At 36.8% G+C, this 23365-nt stretch overlaps 1 protein-coding gene across 1 annotated transcript in view; it reads right to left on the reverse strand.

Annotated features, from left to right (window-relative positions):
- PSME4 (proteasome activator subunit 4) overlaps positions 1–23365 on the reverse strand; it is a 99397-nt gene that overhangs the window by 16977 nt on the left and 59055 nt on the right. Inside the window, exons 21-40 of the mRNA XM_006044748.4 lie at positions 21608–21663; positions 20672–20728; positions 20412–20467; positions 20219–20317; positions 15980–16042; positions 15609–15704; positions 14183–14314; positions 12459–12668; positions 10987–11123; positions 10103–10156; positions 9840–9969; positions 9151–9232; positions 7704–7857; positions 6603–6672; positions 5937–6062; positions 5253–5405; positions 3185–3289; positions 2549–2640; positions 1567–1698; positions 796–1004 (exon numbers count right to left, since the gene is read on the reverse strand). Of these exons, the coding sequence (XP_006044810.2) occupies positions 796–1004; positions 1567–1698; positions 2549–2640; positions 3185–3289; positions 5253–5405; positions 5937–6062; positions 6603–6672; positions 7704–7857; positions 9151–9232; positions 9840–9969; positions 10103–10156; positions 10987–11123; positions 12459–12668; positions 14183–14314; positions 15609–15704; positions 15980–16042; positions 20219–20317; positions 20412–20467; positions 20672–20728; positions 21608–21663 (2213 nt within the window). The remainder of the gene's footprint in view (positions 1–795; positions 1005–1566; positions 1699–2548; positions 2641–3184; positions 3290–5252; positions 5406–5936; positions 6063–6602; positions 6673–7703; positions 7858–9150; positions 9233–9839; positions 9970–10102; positions 10157–10986; positions 11124–12458; positions 12669–14182; positions 14315–15608; positions 15705–15979; positions 16043–20218; positions 20318–20411; positions 20468–20671; positions 20729–21607; positions 21664–23365) is intronic.

The raw sequence follows: 23365 nt of genomic DNA on the forward strand, positions 1-23365 counted from the left end.
ATTCAAAACTGGGCAAAGACCTTGACATTTCTCCAAAGAAGAAACAAAAATGGAAATGAAAAGAAACAAAAATGAAAAATGAGGGCACTGCAAATCAAAACAAGATACCTTCTTCACATCTACTAGGAGAGCTGTTGTCATAAAAACAGAAAACAAGTGTTGGCCAAAAGGTGGAAACGTTGAAATCTTTCTAACACTGCTGGTTGGAATATAAAATGGTGAGGCCACTGTGGAAAATATCTTGGTGGCTCCTCAAAAAATTAAACATACAATTACCCTATGGTATAGCAATTCTGCTTTCAATACCCAAAAGACATGAAAGCAGAGACTCAAATGTAACTTTACATTAACATTCATAGAAATACTATTCATAATAGCCAAAAGGCATAAGCAACCTAAAAGTCTATGAATAGAAAAACACTGAAAACATTACACAAAGTGAAAAAAGCCAGACATAAAAGGAGAAATATTTTATGATTCTCCTTACATGAGATACCTAGAATAGGCATATTATAGAGACAGAAAGTAGATTGAAGGTTGTCAGAGGCTGAGGGAGGGGAGAATGAGGAGCTATTTTTTAACGGGTACAGAGCTTCAGTTTTGCAAGATGAAAAGCGTACAAAGATGGGTGAAAGTGATGGCTGTACAACACTGTAAAGTATTTGGTGCCACTCAACTGTCAATTTCATATTATGTACATTTTACCATAATAATTGAAAAAAAGAGAAAAAAGTCAATAGGATAATCTAAAGTATCTGTTTTTCAAGGGAGTTTCTACTAATTTGAGCCACTCACTAGTTTTTAAGAGTTTAATGCCCTGGGTTCGTTCATCTTCTTCACCAATTCCATTTTCTTCCATAACATGGTTCTGAATTTCTTCATCTACATCCATGAGGGGTTTCAACTTCTCTAGAATTCGAGCAGTAAATTCAGGGACACGAGGTGATGCTGTTGGTGCAGTGTTTGGCAAAGAAACATCTATCATGAATATATAGGTCAGCACACTGTAAAATAAAATACATACAGTAAGAATAGATCCCACATTGTGGATAAAACTAAGGTTCAAAAGTATGATCCAACCAAAGTAAATCTGCCCAGGACAATGGCTGGAGAGGGACTTGTGCCTACAACTTGAGCCTGTGCCTACAACTCTGAGGTATTAAAAACTGCAGTGTGGCGACCACTCCCCACTTGCTTGTGAGCACAGTACCATTCTATTTCACATTCAGAAAGTGCAAGTGTAGTTGTTCAGTCAAGTCGGACTCTTTGGGACCCCAAGGACTGTAGCCCACAGGCTCCTCTGTCCATGGAATTCTCCAAGCAAGAATACTGAAGTGGATTGCCATTCCCTTCTCCAGGGGATTGTTCCAACCCAGGAATCGAACTGTGGTCTCCTTCCGTTCAGAGCCTCTCATCTAAGGTCCCACAACACAATATAAAACAAAATCTGAAGAAAAGTATATCACAAAACTCAACAGTAACATAAACAGTATGTATTATTTGACACCAAAATTTAATAAAAAGAACTCAAGAGGTATACCATACCACAGGGAAAATAATACCCACCTCCCTATTCTTTCCCTGACATTTTTGTAAACCTGGGTGAGTTTGGGCTCCAAATACTTCAGTAGTCTATGCAATAACTCAGGCACTCTCCACTCTTGCTGGGCAAGGCCGCCTTGGAGGACATAGAGTCGACTAAAAATCAAAACAAATGAGAGCTGGGTTAGTGCCCCTCTCCACCTTTACCTGTCCCCCACTCCCCAACTCTGTGGCATGTGGGATTTTAGTTCCCTAGCCAGGGATCAAACCCATGCCCCTTCAGTGGAAGTGCAGGGTCTTAACACTCGAACACAAGGGAAGTTCTGCCTTTACATGTTAACAGTCTGTATTCTACCTAAAATTGTTTCATTTTCAAGCTGACAGTTTAGAACAGCATCTTTAGGAAGATTTTATTATTTTTTTCTACATCATTTTCTCTGTATCCCATTTCATCTCCACTACTATACAGACAAAAGAAACAGACTTTAGAATACTCACTGAGTTAATCTCTAAGCATTAGAAGTTTCCTTACTAATTAATATTAATAATAAATGACTTTTCTTATTAACAGGATTATCTAGATTTCCTTCTATTGTTCAGTAATTTGTTTTACAGCTCCTTATGCCCAAGTATGTTTTTCCTTAAAACGATTACTATCTTCTTTCCTAATAGGAAAGTGTAAAAAATTAGATCACGTGATAAGGAAGTTAGTAATATCATAATGGTACAAAAGAGCCGTCCTGATAGAAAAGATGTTAACAATAGAGTAGGCCGGACCTACTTTATGTTTGAACTGCTCAGGCTGCCTTCATTTCTCCTACTTGTTCTCAAGTGAGAAATAACTCTACGTAGCATCATAAGTTGTATGTAAATGGACTATGGTCATCTCCCAGAAGAACAGGGTTACGATATGTAGCTGTTAGAGGTTTAGAGCTTCACTTGCACTTCTACATCAAGAACAAAGATGTTTTCTTTTGTTAACCTCCTCAGTTTCCTTCTTATTTACCATGCATCTACAAAGGATCCTCCTTCGCCACTCAGTGGTGATTCCAACAGCAGTTCAAAAAGCCAATGAAGTTTCCGGGGATCTCTGCTTTCCTGTGTTGAAAACATAAAGTAGCAATTCAAACAGGGGCCATATAATTCTGCAAATAAATCAGACATCCTTACTTTAGAAATATAAACAAACCTAAGTCTTGAGGAAGAAAATCAAATTAAAACTTATGGGTGAGTCAAATCCAAATGTAGCTGACGTTAGGAAGAGCAACAGTGAGAAAACTGTCAGCTAATCAGACTGTTTTAAATCAAAGCATAACTGCTCTGCACGTTTCTGGTGTCAAAAATGACACCTATAACCTTGTATCATCTGGCTTTTACTATATATAAGTGACACTTCTAGGTATATGATTTGGCTTGTCATTTAATCTAAAAATGCAATTATCATGGCAGAGAAGGTATAATTATTACTTAAGAGTTATCACTCAAGGCTTGTTTAAAAGGCTAAACAGCACCATCTCTCCAGTTATGTAAAAGGACAAAATTTCAGGATCAAGAAATATGAGATTTTACATATTTTGAGATGGGGTATGAAATAGTTAGAATAGATCATTAGTGAGACACAAAAATGAAGAGGAAAACTTACACAGGATGTTGCTATACAAGTTCCCCAGTCGTTGTAAGTTTCTACTGTAATGTTGGACAATGCTGTTCGAAGTAGAGGACATAGAAGTTCCCAAAGCTTCTCCACCTACTCAAATAAAATATAGAAGTTAACGATACTCAGAACACTTTCCTTCAACTATCTGTTCCTGCAAACCCACACATACAAATACACAAACTGATCTTTCCTTTATTTCTTAAAAGACCCAAAGAATCGAAGAAGGTATCATGATACATGAAAACATGGCCAGATAATATAGCAATTTCCTCCCCTCTTCCCCCCGCAAAAAAAAAGAAAAGAGGAGACAACTTATATGGTTCCTTACAAAATCTCTCCTACTATTGAGAAGTTATCTATTCAAATGTCTGAATAACATAGTACACTGAGCTAAAACAAAACCTCAATCATCTCTGTATTTTGCATGCTTACAGTCACAGGACTGAATTCTAATACAGGAACCAATGACATTTCAATACAATTTAGTATTACCTGAAAGCATCATCTTTATATTCCAAGTTTGGGGTTAATATAAATAGCATTTAAAAATGTGTTCCAGTTACACAGGCAGTGAATATATGGGTCTAAACACTGAACTACTTCTCATAGTTTAGTGAGAGCACAAATATCCTTGACAAAATGCAGATTCTGATTCCCAAGTGATGCTTAAGCTACAGGTCCATGAACCCTACTTTAGTCAAAAGGACCTATGTAAAGACAAATGGGGAAGAGATGGTTTGCGATAAAATTTCCAGTTTAGCATTAGACTCTGAATAAAAAGAAAAACAAGCTATATTTTATAACAACTAAAAAGGAGAGGAGCTGTATTCTGGGATTGAGGTAACTCAAAAATGATAGAGAAAGGATGACAAGGCTACATATTAACATGTTTACATAAAACTGTTTCATGATATGCCAGGAAAATGTCAATGTTACAAACTAACAAATTCTTTTATTTAATACATGATTTGAATAAGTATAAAATAACATATTAATATATTAAAAAGTGTTCATAATCCTCCTACGTGTAATTAAATATGAATGTTTTCAGGCATTCTGAACATTTTACCAGGTTATTTTCAGTCTAGTGCATTTTGCTAGGAAAGAAACTAACCTTGAGGTGGATATGTAAAACTTAATCTTACAATTCAAAAGAGGGATATTCAAAACAAGGCTGTCAAATTCAAAACCATCTACAAGACCAAATGAGTAAAGTAGCACAGAGGCTATGAGAAAAGATTTAAGGAGAAGCTAGAGAGTGCCTCATGAAGGGAGACGCTCATGCACAGCCCCAGCCAACTGATACAGTGCAGCAACATGAGACCAGGATTCCAGGAGCTTCCTATTTTTCAAGAGAAACTAAAGTTCTTTTTGCATGACATACCTGGATGGAAAATAATTCAAATTGTAAAAGATATTCAATGCCACATACAGAACACGACTTTGTGACCTATACTCTAAAGCAATAGAGAGTCAAAAGTGAAAGTTGCTCAGTCGTGTCTGACTCTTTGCGACCACTTGGACTATACAGTCCATGGAATTCTCCAGGCCAGAATACTGGAGTGGGTAGCCTTTCCCTTCTCCAAGGGATCTTCCCAACCCAGGGATCAAACCCAGGTCTCCCGCATTGCAGGCAGATTCTTTACGAACTGAGCTATCAGGGAAGAAAAGCAATATGGAGTCAAACGTTTAATCTTTTAGGTGCTAATATCATTTTTTTTTTTAAAAGATGCGTGTCTCCTCGGTGCAGCAGTGAAAATGTTTTGATCAACACATACTCTGCTGTCCATTTTGGAGGGCATGGGCACCGCAGGCTGACCCCGTGGAGATGAGATAAGCACACAGGACTGCTGGGCGCCCCACTGCTGTTCCCACCACCACCCCCATCAGACTCCCTCAGCAGGACTGCTGGCCCCAAGGTGGCACTTGAACACGGGCAGAGGGGCAGAGGAGGTTGAGGGGACTGATCCAGGTGTTAATACCCAATGCGTTGGGAATTGCTACACAAATGGACAATGCAACTTCAAGAAATGTGCTCTACAAATTACATCACCTTTTCAAATGTCCAATGCTTAGAGCCTCTGATTAAGCCAGCTATAATTTCTGCAACACATCGCTGGGTGCTCTCATGTGAATCTGCAACCAAACGTTCTAAATGGGGCTTCAGAACTGGCAGGAAGGCATCATCAAAATTTCTGAATATACCCTATGCAAATAAAGAAAAAGTTCTTCAGTACTCAAATGACTACATCTCCATTATAACAGGCTCATATTTGTTTACTATATTACTACTGTGCTTAAAATAATCCATGTTCTCACCTTAGAACTTAACTGCTTTAACAATGTCTGTAAGTTAAAATGATAAAACCACTTGTCATTTGCCACATCACATTAAAATATAATCAATGAAATAAAACTTAATAATCTTTTTGATCTTACAAATATCACACACACCTCAAGAAAAATCAAACAAATATGAAATGCATACAGTCTTGTGGGTTTTGGTATTTTATCTCTACTGCTAATTACAAATATTAGAGATAAACACTAAAAAGCCTGGTTTTTTGAGTCCTAAACCTTAAGCCAAGATGAATATGACAGGCATTACTTCGAAAGTAATTTTAAACAAAGGTAACAGATGACTAAACTCAAACTTTGATCAAATACTTTAGAACTCACAAACCTACAAACTGAGAATCACTAAGCTTTATGAAAAGGGTATATAAATAATAGTTACCTTAAAGAGGCAAAAACGTCGAGGATTAAATTTATCCTTTCCTTTTCTGTCTTCTAAAGATAGAAAGGTAATTAACTGTTCGACAAATTTAGGATCAGAAAAATGATCAAATATAATCTGTTCTGCCTATAAAATTGAAAAAAAAAAAAAAAGAGAGAGAACATTCAGGGATTAAAATTTATTCGAATTTATTTCCATATTTATAAACTGCCATAAGTTAAAAGTAAACTTTGTTCAGAATTACAAAACAGAAGCTACAGCATAAATGTAACTGAGGAAGACATAAATTTAAAATTCTTCAAAATGATAAAGAAGTTCTATGAAGACTGAGAGGTTCCAACTTAAATCTATCAATAATTATTCACTGATTATCCACCATTTATATGCAATAAAAAACTAAAAGTCAGTACCTAAGTGAGTGCTAATTAGGCAGTAACTTGAGAGTGACTTAGAGACATAAGCCTTGTGTCAGCTGGTCCTAAGAGAAGGGAGGAGGGTTGGGGCAGGGGGAGAAAGGGAGTATACATTTGCCGGCACTTACTGTACTACACTGCAGGACACAAATTTGGGGGAGAAAAACGTGAACGAAGTTCTAATAAATCAATAGCCAAAAGCAAGACACATGTGAACCAGGTGTGTTCACAAATGGTGAAATTAGATGCTTACCTCTGTCAAATCCTCCCTGCTTCTGCCAAGCTTAGGTTGCTCCTCCACACCAGCATAAACAACCATATTCCTACAAAGTAAGAGTTTGTATTGGTAACACACATAGATAGAAAACAACATTAGAGCTTCATGGATAAAAAGCATGAGATGTCCACTGGCAGACGAATGGATAAGAAAGTTGTGGTACATATACACAATGGAATATTACTCAGCCATTAAAAAGAATACATTTGAATCAGTTCTAATGAGGTGGATGAATTGGAGCCTATTATACAGAGTGAAGTAAGTCAGAAAGAAAAACAGCAATACAGTATACTAATGCATATATGTGAAATTTAGAAAGATGGCAACAATGACCCTATATGCAAGACAGCAAAAGAGACACAGATGTATAGAACAGTCTTTTGGACTCTGTGGGAGAAGGCCAGGGTAGGATGATTTGAGAGAACAGCATTGAAACATGTATATTTTCATATGTGAAACAGATCGCCAGTCCAGGTTCGATGCATGAGACAGGGTGCTCAGGGCTGGTGCACTGGGATGACCCTGAGGGAGGGATAGGGAGGGAGGTGGGAGGGGGTTCAGGATGGGAACAGATGTACAACGATGGCTGATTCATGTCAATGTATGGCAAAAACCACTACAGTATTATACAGTAATTAGCCTCCAATTAAAATAAATTAAAAAATAAATAAATAAAATAAAATAAAAATCTATCAGGTCACGCATCCTAATAACATAGATTACTAGAGTCAATAAAAGACAAAGAAGTATTTCTTGGGGCTGGTTTAGACAGGTGTAGTATTTTTTTAATAGGCAAGAATATAATTCAGAGCAACTATTAAACTCCTTAGAAGTGTAACGGTAGGACTAAGAAAGTCTAAGGGTTTCAGAAGAAAGACAAGAATAGAGGCAGGATGAGGCACAGCGTTGACAAGAACAAAGAAAAAAAGAGCAGAAAAGCTAGAGATTGTGTATCTTTGGTGACAGAGTGCCTATGCTTCAACTGCCTCAGCACGTCCACAGAAATCCAGATGACAAAACAAATTTTATTGAAGATAAGCTGTTCAGTAGTAAGGTGCGTGGCAAGCTGCAACTTACTGTGGCCAGGTGTAGTATCCCCAATGAGTTTTTTCCACAAAGCAACTTGACTCCCATTCTTTTTTAGTTCTGGGTATGCTTTTGCTATCATAATGCAACCAGTGGTTATCAGGCCTATCACCAGCAACAATCTGGGTGGGTTTAGGATATCCACCTAAGGAAAAGACAATTACATTTGATGAACTTCAAAATATCTGTGCAATAATTATTCTCAACAACCAATCCACAGTGCTAGTGTGACTTTATCTTCCTAACAAGATTCTATGAAAATTCACTCAAGCAAAAAACCACATACATATGAAGCATTTCAAATCAGAAGAGGAAAAATGGGCTTATCATCTACTAAATGGTGCTGGGATAGTTATCTGAGGGGGAAAAAAAAATCAAGTTTGATCCGTACTTCATTCCTTTTACCAAAATTTAAAAAATTAATTTTGTTAGGTTTGATTAATTCAATTAGGCTTGAATTAATTACAAAGCTCAAAGAATTCCCAAGTATCCTTCAACCAGATGCCTTCAATTTTTACATTTCACCATGTGTACACTTTCACATTCTCTCTCTCTCTTCCAAAATAAAGATGGTGGCGCATAGCTAAACTCCCCTCCTAAAATGGGGTAGGGAGGAAAACTGAAGATAGCTGTTTGAATATCTCAGGAGTTACCAGAGATTAAAACAAATTTGATAAGTCAAATGATAAATTTGGTTAGGATTTGGCATGCTCACTGCCGAGGGCCTGGGTTCAATTATTGGTCACAGAACTAAGATCCCAGAACTAAGCATGAGGTGCAGCCCCCAAAAAATATTTCTTCCAAAATCAAATTAACTTTGCCCCTAAACATTTATTGAAGAATTAACGGTAATGGTATTTAAGTCTGTGAAATACTGTTTGAGAAATAACTAGTACAACTGCTTAACTGCTGAGATAAATAAGAAGTAGATAACATGTATCCAGAGTGTGTAAAAGGTACACATTTTACGTATTATAAAGACATAAAGAGCCATCTGTTTTATAAATATCGCTATCACTAGTTTTTACTAGGTCAACTGTTTTCCCTTTATAATATTATTTCATACTTAGAATTAAAGTCTTCCTAGGGGCTTTCCCTGGTGTCCAGTGGCTAAGACTCTGTACTCCCCATGGAGGGAGTCTGGGTTCGATCCCTGGTCAGAGAACTAGATCCTACATATCACAACTTAGAGCTTGCATGCTGCAACTGAACATCTAGTATGTTAAAACAAAGATCTTGCGTGCTACAACTGAGCTCTGGCACAGCCAAACAAGTTTTTTTAAGTAAAAAAAAAATCTCCTATACTTGGTACAGAAAAATATTTGGATCAAGAACTATAATTTATACATTTCAAAGAAGTTTTCCAAGTCTGACTAAGAAGCACTATTCAAAAAAAAAAAAAAAAGCAGCACTATTCATCACATTTGGAAATACTTACTGATTTCATAGGGACTGATGGTCAGTTTTTTGTGGGTTCTTTTTAGCTGCTTAAGAATACCAGCAACAGCTGAGATTGCCATCTAGAAAAGAAGCAGGTAAGGTACATTTTACATCTCTCAAAGGGTTGCTACCTTGACCCAAAGCAGAAGCTGAGTTTTGTTTCTCTCAAAAGCAGAGAAATACCTCACCCACTGACGGCACAGTCACATGAGTGCTAACTCTGATTTGGGCTGAGTCGTTTTGCAGTTCTTACTGTTGAACCCTCAACCCATGCAAGGCTCTGCCTAAACAACCTGTATCCTTTCTTTGTTCCTGCTTATTCTTCCTCTCTCAGCCTAGACATTTCTTCCTAGGGATCTTTTCCCAATGTGCCAGGCCAGGTCACCCGCCTCAGATAGTTTTCAAGTAAAACCAAAAATCTTTATCCCTCAGACACCTTTTCCTTCCTGTAACATGTTATAATATACCTGTGGTTAATTTTTCAAAGTCAGGCTGTCCAATAACCTATAAATGTGTTTCCTGCTATATCCCCAGTGTTGAAATTCACAGCGTCTGAGAACACCTCTTCATGTATTTGTTGGATGAATTATTACCATCTCTGATCCAAGAGAGGTAGATTTCAAATCAATACACTTCAACATGTAAAAATTCTCAAACGCAAGATTATAGCTAAAATAAAATATGTACCTTTCGAACTACAATTGCATCATGGTTGAGATTCTCAACAAAAAAACGTATGGCACGAAGAGGCAACACTCTGTCATCTCTCAAGAGTAGAGACAAAAGCCCAATGCCTATATGCTCAAATTTCCAGGGCCTGAAAAGGGGAGAGTGGGAAAAAAAATCAGAAAACACACTGATACTCATTCATGGTCTTCAGGATAGAAATCCCCTATAACATTGAAGATAAAAGCATTGGGAATTAAAAAAATCCTTTTTTTTGCACTTACAAATTTCTCTGCTCCACACCATCTAGCAAAGTGTTAACCAAATTTTCATAGTTCCTTAAAAAAAAAAAATTCAGGTGAGCTACTATTTTAATACAATGCTAAGATGAATATCAAAAATGCAATGTAATTCAAATTCCTGCCAAATTCACCATCCTCATTACCAGACTATAAAGGGTCTGATGAAAAATAAGCCAGAGTGAAGTAAGCAGACGGTTGACACCAAAAAGCAAATAAGAAAAGAGAGGAAAAAGTAGAGAGAGGAAAAAAAAGTAGTGCTAGGTACACTGAGCAATTGAACTGTTCCTGGGTGGGCATTCAAAAGGAAATCTGTGAGTGGTGATCAGGAGTGGTCTACTTACACAACACCCAGGTATACATGAGGTAGACTATAAAGTTTATTATTTATATAGAAATGCTGGGGAAAAAAATTAATGAGTACATTTATAAGGCAAAGAAAATAATAAAGTTGGGAAAGCTCCTGCTTGAGTGTTAATGCTGAAGTACTTTGGTTCCAAAAATCTAAAAGCAATTTACTAATATCGTGATAACAAATTCATATAAACTTGATCAAAAGCTTACTACTGTAAGAGCTATGACAAGATAAATATTGAACTTAAGATTTAATGAGTGGAATATGTATACTACAAGAAAAATCAATTCATGTTGAAAAAACATATGACATGATTATTTTAAGATGGTGTTTTTCTATCTCCATAGCTAAAAGTGACAAACAGATCTTCACGATAACTACCTAACACTTTGGTTTCTCTTCAGTACAATGTGTAAATCTCATTAGGTAGTTATAGTGCATCGCTATCTGAGAGATATTTAAAACCTACTGTCTATAATGTTACACATCTGGATAAGCAGGCATTAATAATTACCTCAGGGCATCAACATTCCTCTCTTGTTGGCGTTTAAGTCCTTCTTTAATTTCTTCTGAGCTAAGCATTGTCTGGTTGATAGAGGGGTTTTTTGATTGCTGAAGTAATTCTGCTATTCCAACACATGACTTTGGAATCTTATTAAAAAGAAAAGCCAGGAAGAAAATGAAGTATGGACATACCGTGGATAAATCTTAACAACATTATGCTAAGTGACAGAAGCCAGATATAATCGGCCACAAATTGTATAATTCCATTTACATGTAATGGCCATAATAGGCAAATTGACAGAGAAAAAGAGCAAGTCAGTAGTTTCCAGAGACTAGGGATATGGGGACAGAGAAGGCCATGGCACCCCACTCCAGTACTCTTGCCTGGAGAATCCCATGGACGGAGGAGCCTGGTGGGCTGCAGTCCATGGGGTCGCGAAAAGTCGGACATGACTGAGGGACTTCACTTTCACTTTTCACTGTCATGCATTGGAGAAGGAAATGGCAACCCACTCCAGTGTTCTTGCCTGGAGAATCCCAGGGACGGGGGAGCCTGGTGGGCTGCCGTCTATGGGGTCGCACAGAGTCGGACACGACTGAAGCGACTTAGCAGCAGCAGCAGCAGGGGTATGGGGAAATGGGAAGCAACTATTACTGGGTATAAGGTTTCTTTATTTGAGTAATTATAATGTTCTAGAATGAGAGTACTGATGGTTGTACAACCCTGAGAATAGACTATTGTGATTATAAGCACACAACTGTTCTGTTAAAAAGGTTTTTGTATGTGAGTTACATCTCAAGTTTAAAAAAAAAATTTAAAAAGAAAGTATAATCTGACAGTTACAAATAGAGTATATTTTGCAAAAAAGGTATACATTTAGAGCAGTGGTTTTTAAAACTGAGGACAGATGTAAAACAAAATAACTTTCGAAAAGAGGGGGATTCAACTGTACTCACGTCTCTTACCCATCCCCAATTCTGTTGGGTGTGTAAATAGGCATTTGAAAATTTTTAGATGATAATCTGCTCTGCATCCTCATCTTAGCTCTACTGAACCCGATACTTACTTTTTCATTTGTCAAATCATCCAATTTTAATCTTCCTATAAATTATGAACCCTGTAGTCAATCTTCTGTGACTTTGACTAGTAAAACTGACCTCCTAAAACAGAACCAACTTTCAGAAAAATGAGGCCACAGATATACCAGGAATAATGGCAAATACCAACAATGTAATCTACTTTGTGGCCTCTTGGTAGAAAACCACGCAGTTCTCTCCTGGCCATGCTTCAACTTTCTACTTCTCCCTGCCATTTACAGTAATGATCACTAAAGCATTAAAAGGAAAGAGAAATAAAATGCTTAAAAAAAAAAAAAGAAATGCCAAGAAAATGATTACTGAAAAACAGACTAGAAAAATCAGAGCATTTTAACAAAGCAGTGTTTGCACTAAAGTTTGAATTTAAAAAATCATTTTGCTTACTGTGAAGTCCAAGCCAATTGTTTCATATTGCCGATGAATCTTTTCTGCAAGATCATCAAACAGCCTCACTATCGATGGCTTTTCCAGGGACATTGCTTGGCTAAGCCCAGAAGAAACAATTGCTGGCCAAGTCTGTACAATACAGTCCCAATCATGAAGGTTTGCCAAGCATACACCACTGTGATTTCCAAGGAGACAATACAAGGCACCCTGCAGGAAAAAATGAAGTTGAGAACTAAGGCACGGTTTAGTTGTAGCCAACAAACCTACGTGTTGTTTTCACATCTACTCAACACTGATTATTTAAATGCTTGGTATTGGTTAGTAAAACAGGTTCACACATTTAACATGTTACTTAAATGCAATCCAGTAATATTTTCTCTAAGTCATTTAACAGATGGTTAGCTCAAAGAACGGTTATTAGTATAGAAATGTAAAGATGTGCTTTTATTAGCTTCCATTCTAATTCTCTGCTACTACATTTATAAAGGCTGTGAAATCTGCCACTCTTTGCATTTTAGGGTATAATGCCTGGAGTACTTAAAAAAATAGTAGTTAAATCTGGTTGCCGAGGATCTCCCTAATTATATAAAAATTAGGTTACTTAATTATACTGCATACTTTTTATTAATACTAATAAGGTCCGTATAGTCAAAGCTATTATTTTTCCAGTAGTGATGCATGGATCTGAGAGTTGGACCATAAAGAAGGCTGACTGCCAAAGAATTGATGCTTTTGAACTGTGGTGCTGGAGAAGACTCTTGCGAGTTCCTTGGGCCGCAAGGAGATTAAAGCAGTCAATTCTAAAGGAAATCAATCTTAAATATTCATTGGAAGGACTGATGCTGAAGCTGAAGCTCCAATAATTTGGCCATCTGATGCACAGAGCCGATTCATTAGAAGAGATCCTGATGCTGGGAAAGATGGAAGACAGAAGAAGGGGATGACAGAGGACGAGATAGTTGGGTGGCATCACTGACTCAAAGGACATGAGCGTGAGCAGCTCTGGGAGAAGGTGAAGGACAGGGAAGCCTGCGTGCTGCAGTTCGTGGCGTCACAGTCAGACACAACTTAGTGACTGCACAACAACAAATAGGAGTTCAATTAATCAAAATGATTCTGATGACAGTAGATTCCTCTTTTTAAGGTACCCTATTTTACTGAGGATGTCCTCAAAGGCTCAGCGAGCAAAGACTGCCTGCAATGAAGGATACACAGGAGATGCAGGTTCAATCCCTGGGTTGGGAAGATTCCCTTGAGGAGGAAATGGCAACCCACTCTAAACATTCTTGCCTGAGAAATCCCATGGACAGAGGAGCCTAGCGGATTACACTCTATACAGTCGCAAAGAGTCAGACGTGACTAAGTATGCATGCGTTTTAATAAAAAGAGACATTAGGATCAAATCATTTTATTTCCTGAACATTCACAATTCGAATCTGGCTTCTTAACCACCTTGGACTCTAATCCTCTTTACGGTTCTTATAAGGTCACTGTAACTTCGATTTTACTGATTTCACAGTTTCCAATTTTAATCTTACTTGACCCGTCTGATTTTGTCCATTTAAACTGCTCTCAACAACATATCACCCAATGAGTTAGACTGTCTATAACTGTCTTGAATTAGATACCTGCCTTGGGGGTGAGCAATTCCATCACTGTGAAATTCTTTCAGCTTTTCTCCACAGCTGAAAAATTTTGTAGTAAAAACAAAAACACTGTACCTTGAACTGCTGTTGAGTGACATCTTGTCTATCAGGTCGTAAGAACCCCAAAACCAAGGGAATGATATCTCTGCAACAGAAGTTATATGCTCCCAAGGCAGCAAAAAATGTTTGCTGGGCCTTATTTCTGACCTAAAGAAAGAGTAATGAACAGACGCTTATTAAATGGCAGAAAAACGACAAAAAAAATTCCATATGAATGTTTAAAACAAAGCAGTAGTAATTTACATGCTGTTGTAATAACAGAAAAATATACCAAAGCGCATAACAAAAATGAGTAAATAATCATCTTTTTATCAGAAGGAAAGCAAACTACCACCAACTACATCCAAAGTTTAAGTTACACTCATTCAATCATTTTTGGTAAAAGAGAGACTGAATGGAACTGATATGCATTTGTTCAGTAACATAATCAGCAGACTATTAAACTTTTTATTCTGAGTGTATTCTTAATGAGAAAAGTCAGACTGTCTTTTGTGTCTACATGAGGAAAATCAAAGACTTTCCAAAACACAAAACAACTTAAACTTTTTAATGCAAACCTTAGGTATAGGCCACATATTTTGAACCCAAACAAAAGATTCAGTATAAATTCATAACCCATGAACTAAACAGTAATGAACAACAGCTCATTATAGTAAAAAGCAATACACTGTACATTTTTCAAACTTTTAAAAATAATACTTCAGGCAAAAATCTCTGGGTTAGACTGGTTTCCTAATTTACAGACTCACTGGCTATTTATAAATCTCTTATGAATTTTTGGTCCTATGCTACCTAAAAGGATGCACCCCACAATTCACATGGTATCAGCTTCCTAAACTCGGGCATAATGGCATGGAAGAATTATATGGCCTTCAAAGGCTGGTATTCATAATATGATTTAAGTGGTTTCAACATTACACTGGCTACATTAGCATTATCTACTTTAGTTATATTTTTCAAAAAAAATTTTGAGAAGCAATTATAAACAGCAAAAATAAATGTTATTTTAAAAAGAGAAGCAAAACTAATTTGAATATATTTGTAATTTAAAACATAAACTTTTGATGCTAATAAATTATTTAAATCCCTTGTTAAAATGGGGATACTTAATTTTTTAAAAAAACTTTTTATTCAGTATCAGAGTATAGCTGATTAACAGTGTTGTGCCAGTTTTAGGCAGACAGCAAAGGCACTCACCATACATGTACATGTATCCACTCCCCCCAAAACTTCCCTTCCATCTGTTCTGCCACCTAACACTGAGCAGAGTTCCACGTGTTTTACAGTAGATCCTTGTTGGTTATCCATTTTAAACACAGCAGTGTACATGTGACATTCCCAAACTCCCTAACTATCCCTTCCTTAAAATGGGGATACTTTAGATGGAGTGTTACAAAATGGGTAAGAGGGGGACACGCCCGAGTGTGTGGACTAGCCTTACCTGACTGTATGAACTTGTAGATAAACGAAGAAGATCTCTAATCATCTCTTGATGTATCTTTTTGTATTCGCAACCCTCAACAGTTAGTGTTCGCAGCTAAAAAAGAGACCAGTGTAAATCAAATCTCAAAGTTTTTAGTACAAGTTCATTTAATTATGACATAACACCAATAATTAAATATGTATCTGAAAAAACTGTCATTTAAAAAAAGTCATCATGGTGAGTTCCTTGGCGGCCTAGTGGTTAGCATTCCAGGTTTTCACTGCTGTGGCTCAGGTTGAATCCCTAGCTAGTGAACTGAGGTCTCACAAGCCGCATGCAAGGCATGCCCCTCCCCACAAAAGGTATCTTGATTTTAAAAAGCTATTTACCTCATGCTGCAACATTACTCTGTCAATCAATAGTGCTCTGATATGTTGTTTTTTCCCATGGAGCTGAAAAAAAGAGTAGCAAACACTTCAACATCTTCCATGAATGCCTCAACAATGGGGTCCTCTGAATCCCTTAACAAAAAATTAGCTCAAAGAAGGTACAGGAAGGGCTTGCGGGCAGTATTTTGTAGGTATTTCACTTATACTAAAATAATATGAGACATATTTAAAAATATATTATTAATTTTATGGCTAATTATAGGAATACTCCCTTTAAATAGCTCATCCAACACCCACTTTTTCTGATGATTTATTAACAAATCCATGTGTGGGAGAGCAGTGCAGCTGGTCTTTATTCACCCAAATACAATACTAATACTATAAATACAACACCAGCCCCTAAAAAAAGTCATTGACTCCATTACATTTATAAATAGCCTTTCTGGGTAATTGTGTATGTTTACTACAGAATATAACATCCTTTACTTTTGTAAAAATTATCTTTTAAATTTTCCCCTACCCTCAATCTTCTACCCAGTCACTAAAGGAAGAAGTCTGGAACCCAGATTCCTCTTTTACACCTTTATCTCATTGGTTATCAGTTCAGTTCAGTTCAGTCACTCAGTCGTGTCCAACTCTTTGCGACCCCATGAATCTCAGCACGCCAGGCCTCCCTGTCCATTACCAACTCTCAGAGTTCACTCAGACTCATGTCCATCGAGCCAGTGATGCCATCCAGCCATCTCATCCTCTGTCGTCCCCTTCGCCTCCTGCCCTCAATCCCTCCCAGCATCGGTGTCTTTTCCAATGAGTCAACTCTTCGCATGAGGTGGCCAAAGTACTGGACTTGCAGCTTTAGCATCATTCCTTCCAAAGAAATCCCAGGACTGATCTCCTTCAGAATGGACTGGCTGGATCTCCTTGCAGTCCAAGGGACTCTCAAGAGTCTTCTCCAACACCACAGTTCAAAAGCATCAATTCTTTGGCGCTCAGCTTTCTTCACAGTCCAACTCTCACATCCATACATGACCACTGGAAAAACCACAGCCTTGACTAGATGGACCTTTGTTGGCAAAGTCATGTCTCTGCTTCTCAATATGCTATCTAGGTTGGTCATAACTTTTCCTCCAAGGAGTAAGCGTCTTTTAATTTCATGGCTGCAGTCACCATCTGCAGTGATTTTGGAGCCCCCAAAAATAATGTCTGACACTGTTTCCAGTGTTTCCCCATCTATTTGCCATGAAGTGATGGGACCAGATGCCATGATCTTCGTTTTCTGAATGTTGAGCTTTAAGCCAACTTTTTCACTCTCCTCTTTCACTTTCATCAAGAGGCTTTTGAGTTCCTCTTCACTTTCTGCCATAAGGGTGGTGTCATCTGCATATCTGAGGTTATCAATATTTCTCCCAGCAATCTTGATTCCAGCTTGTGCTTTTTCCAGCCCAGCGTTTCTCATGATGTACTCTGCATATAAGTTAAATAAGTAGGGTGACAATATACAGCCTTGACGTACTCCTTTTCCTATTTGGAACCAGTCTGTTGTTCCATGTCCTGTTCTAACTGTTGCTTCCTGACATGCATACAGTTTTCTCAAGAGGCAGGTCAGGTGGTCTGGTATTCCCATCTCTTTCAGAATTTTCCACAGTTTATTGTGATCCACACAGTCAAAGGCTTTGGCATAGTCAATAAAGCAGAAATAGATGTTTCTCTGGAACTCTCTTCCTTTTTCCATGATCCAGTGGATATTGGTAATTTGATCTCTGGTTCCTCTGCCTTTTCTAAAACCAGCTTGAACATCAGGAAGTTCATGGTTCACGTATTGCTTAAGCCTGGCTTGGAGAATTTTGAGCATTACTTTACTAGCATGTGAGATGAGTGCAATTGTGCAGTAGTTTGAGCATCTTTGGCATTGCCTTTCTTTGGGACTGGAATGAAAACTGACCTTTTCCAGTCCTGTGGCCACTGCTGAGTTTTCTAAATTTGCTGGCATGTTGAGTGCAGCACTTTCACAGCATCATCTTTCAGGATTTGAAATAGCTCAACTGGAATTCCATCACCTCCACTAGCTTTGTTCGTAGTGATGCTTTTTCTTTTTTTAATTTAAATTTATTTATTTTAATTATAGGCTAATTACTCTACAATATTGTATTGGTTTTGCCATACATCAACATGAATCCACCACGGGTGTACACGTGTTCCCAATCCTGAACGCCCCTCCCACCTCCCTCCCCATGCCATCCTTCTGAGTCATCCCAATGCACCAGCGTAGTGATGCTTTCTAAGGCCCACTTGACTTCACATTCCAGGATGTCTGGCTCTAGGTGAGTGATCACACTGTGATTATCTTGGTCGTGAAGATCTTTTTTGTACAGTTCCTCTGTGTATTCTTGCCACCTCTTCTTAATATCTTCTGCTTCCGTTAGGTCCATACCATTTCTGTCCTTTATCGAGCCCATCTTTGCATGAAATGTTCCCTTGGTATCTCTAATTTTCTTGATGAGATCTCTAGTCTTTCCCATTCTGTTGTTTTCCTCTATTTCTTTGCATTGATTGCTGAGGAAGGCTTTCTTATCTCTCCTTGCTATTCTTTGGAACTCTGCATTCAGATGTTTATATCTGTCCTTTTCTCCTTTGCTTTTCACTTCTCTTCTTTTCACAGCTATTTGTAAGGCCTCCCCAGACAGCCATTTTGCTTTTTTGCATTTCTTTTCCATGGGGATGGTCTTGATCCCTGTCTCCTGTACAATGTCATGAACCTCTGTCCATAGTTCATCAGGCACTCTGTCTATCAGATCTAGGCCCTTAAATCTATTTCTCACTTCCACTTATAATCATAAGGCATTTGATTTAGGCCATACCTGAATGGTCTAGTGGTTTTCCCTACTTTCTTCAATTTCAGCCTGAATTTGGCAATAAGGAGTTCATGATCTGAGCCACAGTCAGCTCTCAGTCTTGTTTTTGTTGACTATATAGAGCTTCTCCATCTTTGGCTGCAAAGAATATAATCAATCTGATTTTGGTGTTGACCATCTGGTGATATCCATGTGTAGTCTTCTCTTGTGTTGTTGGAAGAGGGTGTTTGTTATGACCAGTGCATTTTCTTGGCAAAACTCTATTAGTCTTTGCCCTGCTTCATTCAGTATTCCAAGGCCAAATTTGCCTGTTACTCCAGGTGTTTTTTGACTTCCTACTTTTGCATTCCAGTCCCCTATAATGAAAAGGACATCTTTTTTGGGTGTTAGTTCTAAAAGGTCTTGTAGGTCTTCACAGAACCGTTCAACTTCAGCTTCTTCAGTGTTACTGGTTGGGGCATAGGCTTGGATTACTGTGATACTGATTGGTTATCAAGCCCCCGCCAATTCTTTCATTTTCAAGTCCCCTTACCTCCACCCTAGCACAGGCTATGCTTTCCCATCTGAACTACTATTAAAGCCTCCTGACTTCCAGGCTCGTTTGCCTACTGCTTATTCTTACAGCAGTGGCAGAGCTTTTTAAAATCCACTGAATTTAATATTGATCCTTTCAATATTCACATCAGATCTACTTAAGAACTTTTAATGACTTCCCCACTGCTGAATGTAAAACTGGAGCACATTCTTGGGACAAAACTAGAACTGACCTAGTTTACCTCCTGCCACTCTTTCCTACAACTAGTGCTCCCTAAGGCATGCCATGTTGGTACATCTCCCTGCCTTTCCCCATGTCAATCTCTTTGTTTAAAATATGAAGTATCCCATGCCTAAACAACAAACTCGTAAAACCTTTACAGTCTCAATTTCCAAAAAAAGTCTCCCAATGAAGAACTGTGCTATGATCTTCAAATGGTTGATTTAAGTTATTCTTTCTTCCGTGCTTCCAGGAGATCTTATATTGATCTCTCCTGGAGAACCAATTAAGATTAAATAAAACATGATGCTTTAAATTCATGCCTATGGACAATTCCTACTTTTCATCCCTTTAGGTTCTTATATGATAATGAGAATGCGGTTGCCAAGTTATCATACTCCAAATTGCCATTGAGAGTTCAGAGACTAGCACGGAAATTGACAGAAGAGGTTTCAGTAAAGTATATTTATTTCCAGGATCCTTTTGATTATACCAGGATATAGTATTTGAAAATCTACTATTTTTACTTACAGGGAAACTTCCTCTGTATGCTAAACAAATGCTAAATTAGGTGGTTATATCAGTATTATATACCTTTAAAATAAATTCTGAGTTTTAAGTGAAAATACTGACCCGATTTTCCATTGATTTCTTTACTAGGTTAAAGCTTTTCCAACGAGAGTCAAATTCATGCTTGTGAGATCCTTGGAACTGCAAAAGGTCTCCAATAATCTGTGCCAAAGAATTTCAGATTTTATATTTATGAGTTGTCACATCAAATCTGGTCGTATTAATAACCATGCAACTGTGTAAATAACAATTGTACCTTTATGATAAGAAACAAGGACTTGGTATCATCTTCTGAATTATTAAGTATGTGGTCTATAATAGGAGGAAAAGAATTTTTGTTAAAATATTTTAAATTACCATAGGACTCCTGATATACTAGAAAAGAACAGGGGGGAAAAAACCCACCACCTGATATTCTCACCATTTATAATTTTTAAATAGTTAAGTAAAAGCACATATGTTATAAAATTTCTAAATACTTAGTAAAAAAAAAAATAAATACATGTATGTACTTACTAAGAAGTTTCCTTATGACCCTAGCAATTGTTTCCCGGTAGTTCTCTCTGGATAGATCTATTTGTAAAAAATGAGAAAAGGCATTTTACACACACTTAATGCAGCCCAGACAGAGCTTTCAAGTTTATACTAACAGTTATGTCAAGAAGAGATAATGTATCCAGGAAGAAAATAAATGGGTCATGGAAAAGAATCTAAAAAAGTAGATACATATGTGTAACAGATTCACTTTGCTGTACACTTCAAATTAATACAACACTGTAAATTAATTGCAACTATATCTCCAATAAAAAAAATTTTTTTTAAATGGGTCTGTCTTTATCATAGTTGGTTAGTAGCTTGGCATGATACAGAATATCTTTTAAAATCTGCACAGTTATAAGAACCTGCTTATAAACCTTTATTATTAGGCAGGCAAGGAGGAGGGAGACAAAACTGTCTCTGCCAATATTTCAAAGGCTCTAGTCACTAATTACGGACCAAAAATGCGTAAGATTCTTTAATCAGTTGTGGTGACCCAAATCAAACAAACAAAAATTACATTTAATTAATTAATATATGCAATGAACTCCAATAAGGAAGTGTTAAATTTATTAATGTTAGATTCAGAACATTAAATTAATGCTAAATGTTTTGCATAAATCAAATATATAAGGGTTTAGCTCAAGTATAAAATAACAATTCTAACCATAAGTGAGCATTACAATATATGGAAGTCTCCCTTTGCACATAGAAAGCATCTATCCTTTAATGGCTATTCTTTATATAATAATTTCCCACTTTCTCCAGAAAAAGCAAAGATAATATTGTGTAATTAATACTCATTTTACATAGAGACTAGAAAAGTTGTAACTACAGTATTATCCCATCTTAACTCTTATAAAGTAACTGATAAAAATAATCCACACAGATTTACTCAGATTAGGATTCACATACCATATTCAAGTCCAGTATATAACTTTGTCTCTTCCAAAGACACCATACTTGGTACCCTGTATAAAGACAAGAATGCCTGTATTTATTAACAATACCAAAAAGGAGGTTTAAAGGGAAAAATGTCATTGCTAGAATGTTTAGATGATCATCTTTAACACAGATCTCTCATCTTCAACACTTCAATTCTTTACTCTAGCCTTCTGAAGACTAAATGGTCTATCTGTTTCAGTAAGTACAGTATTATTCATCTTCAAAAAAATGTTAATTAAATGTAATGACTTTGGGGGGGATTCACTGCCCAAATGAACATAACACTGATATTCAATATACAAGTGTAAAAGCTTAAGACTGATGATAAACATTTATACAAGGAAAAGTAAACTTTCAATGTTATAATAATGGTTAAAATAAACACCAAAAAATCACCATCAAATTTTACTGTAAAATATACAGCAGACAAGCTTCTTTAGATAATCATTACTCTTCCTCTTACAACCAGCTAAAGTGATCTCTCCTAACATCTGCAATAAAATACCACTACTTCTGAAGATGTTCAGATGTAAAAATACTACATTCAAAGTCACATTTTAGGTACCTAAGGACAGATTCTACTGGGGAATATGAATTTTTATATCTGAAATATAAATTTTCTTTAATGAAAAACATTTTATTTCAAACTATGATTCAATTCAATAACTTTTTATAAACAAAGATTTTACTACTTTCTAAGAAAAGGAAGAAAGGAGCAAATTGCCAAGGAAACATGAGATAAGCGTATCCTATATAGGCCTAATTAGTAATAAATAGAGGTTTTATAATTATTGCTTGTAATTCATGAACTACTACTTGTAAAGAAGAAAAACACTATTTTTAAATCAACACCCCCCGCCGATACTGCATTTTTTTTTTTTTTTTTTTTTAAGTTGAGCTAAGTTATCTCTATCCTAATAATTGGTTGCTATGGATTCTGGGATTTATCTAAATGGGTAAATAACATTAAGATTACTAAAACCCAATTATTTAACTATGTTCCTTGCTATGATGTAGTGCCTAGGACGGCAATAGTACTGTCTCAAGTTTCAAAACTAAATCTACAGAATATAAACAAAGAATGGTAATATTTCTTAATATAAAATGTTAATTTGCTTTTCAGAGAATTTCAAGTTCAAATTTAAATTCTTCTTAAAATCTTGTTTTCACTCCATAAAGTTTCAGCTTTTGGCAACAGCATGCGAACTTGAACATTCTGTAAAAATGTGTATGATTGAAAAATATATATGCATAGAGTCTAGTCAGTAAAAAATAAGATCAGATTCTTTCACAGTGAACTTCAAGGGGAGTTCAATATCTTTACTGAAATTAGATTTCACCAAGAAAGAGAAAAGGCTGTGCTCAAAGAGTAACAAGCATTAGGCATAAAACTGTTAATCCCCACCCCCACAGAGCAAGGGAAATACTTGTCACAAGCTATGACAGGAGAACACAGGTCTCCTCCTTGCTGCTAATAAACGTAATACAACTGTACCTTGCCCAACCCATGTCTAGTATCACATAATATTGAACCAAGCATGCATTCTAATTATTGTCACAAAACTACTCTTAACAAATGAGTTTTTAAAAAGCAATCTCTATAATAAACTATCCTGAAAATTTTTGTACTGTATCAAACACACAACCAAACAAAAGGCTATCAGTTAGGAATCTGAAATGTTTTTTTATTATGCCTTTCTGCTTCTACTACTGCCAATTACACTGTTG

The sequence above is a fragment of the Bubalus bubalis genome, chromosome 12 (genome assembly GCF_019923935.1).
Source record: "Bubalus bubalis isolate 160015118507 breed Murrah chromosome 12, NDDB_SH_1, whole genome shotgun sequence".
Classification (NCBI taxonomy): Eukaryota; Metazoa; Chordata; class Mammalia; order Artiodactyla; family Bovidae; genus Bubalus; species Bubalus bubalis.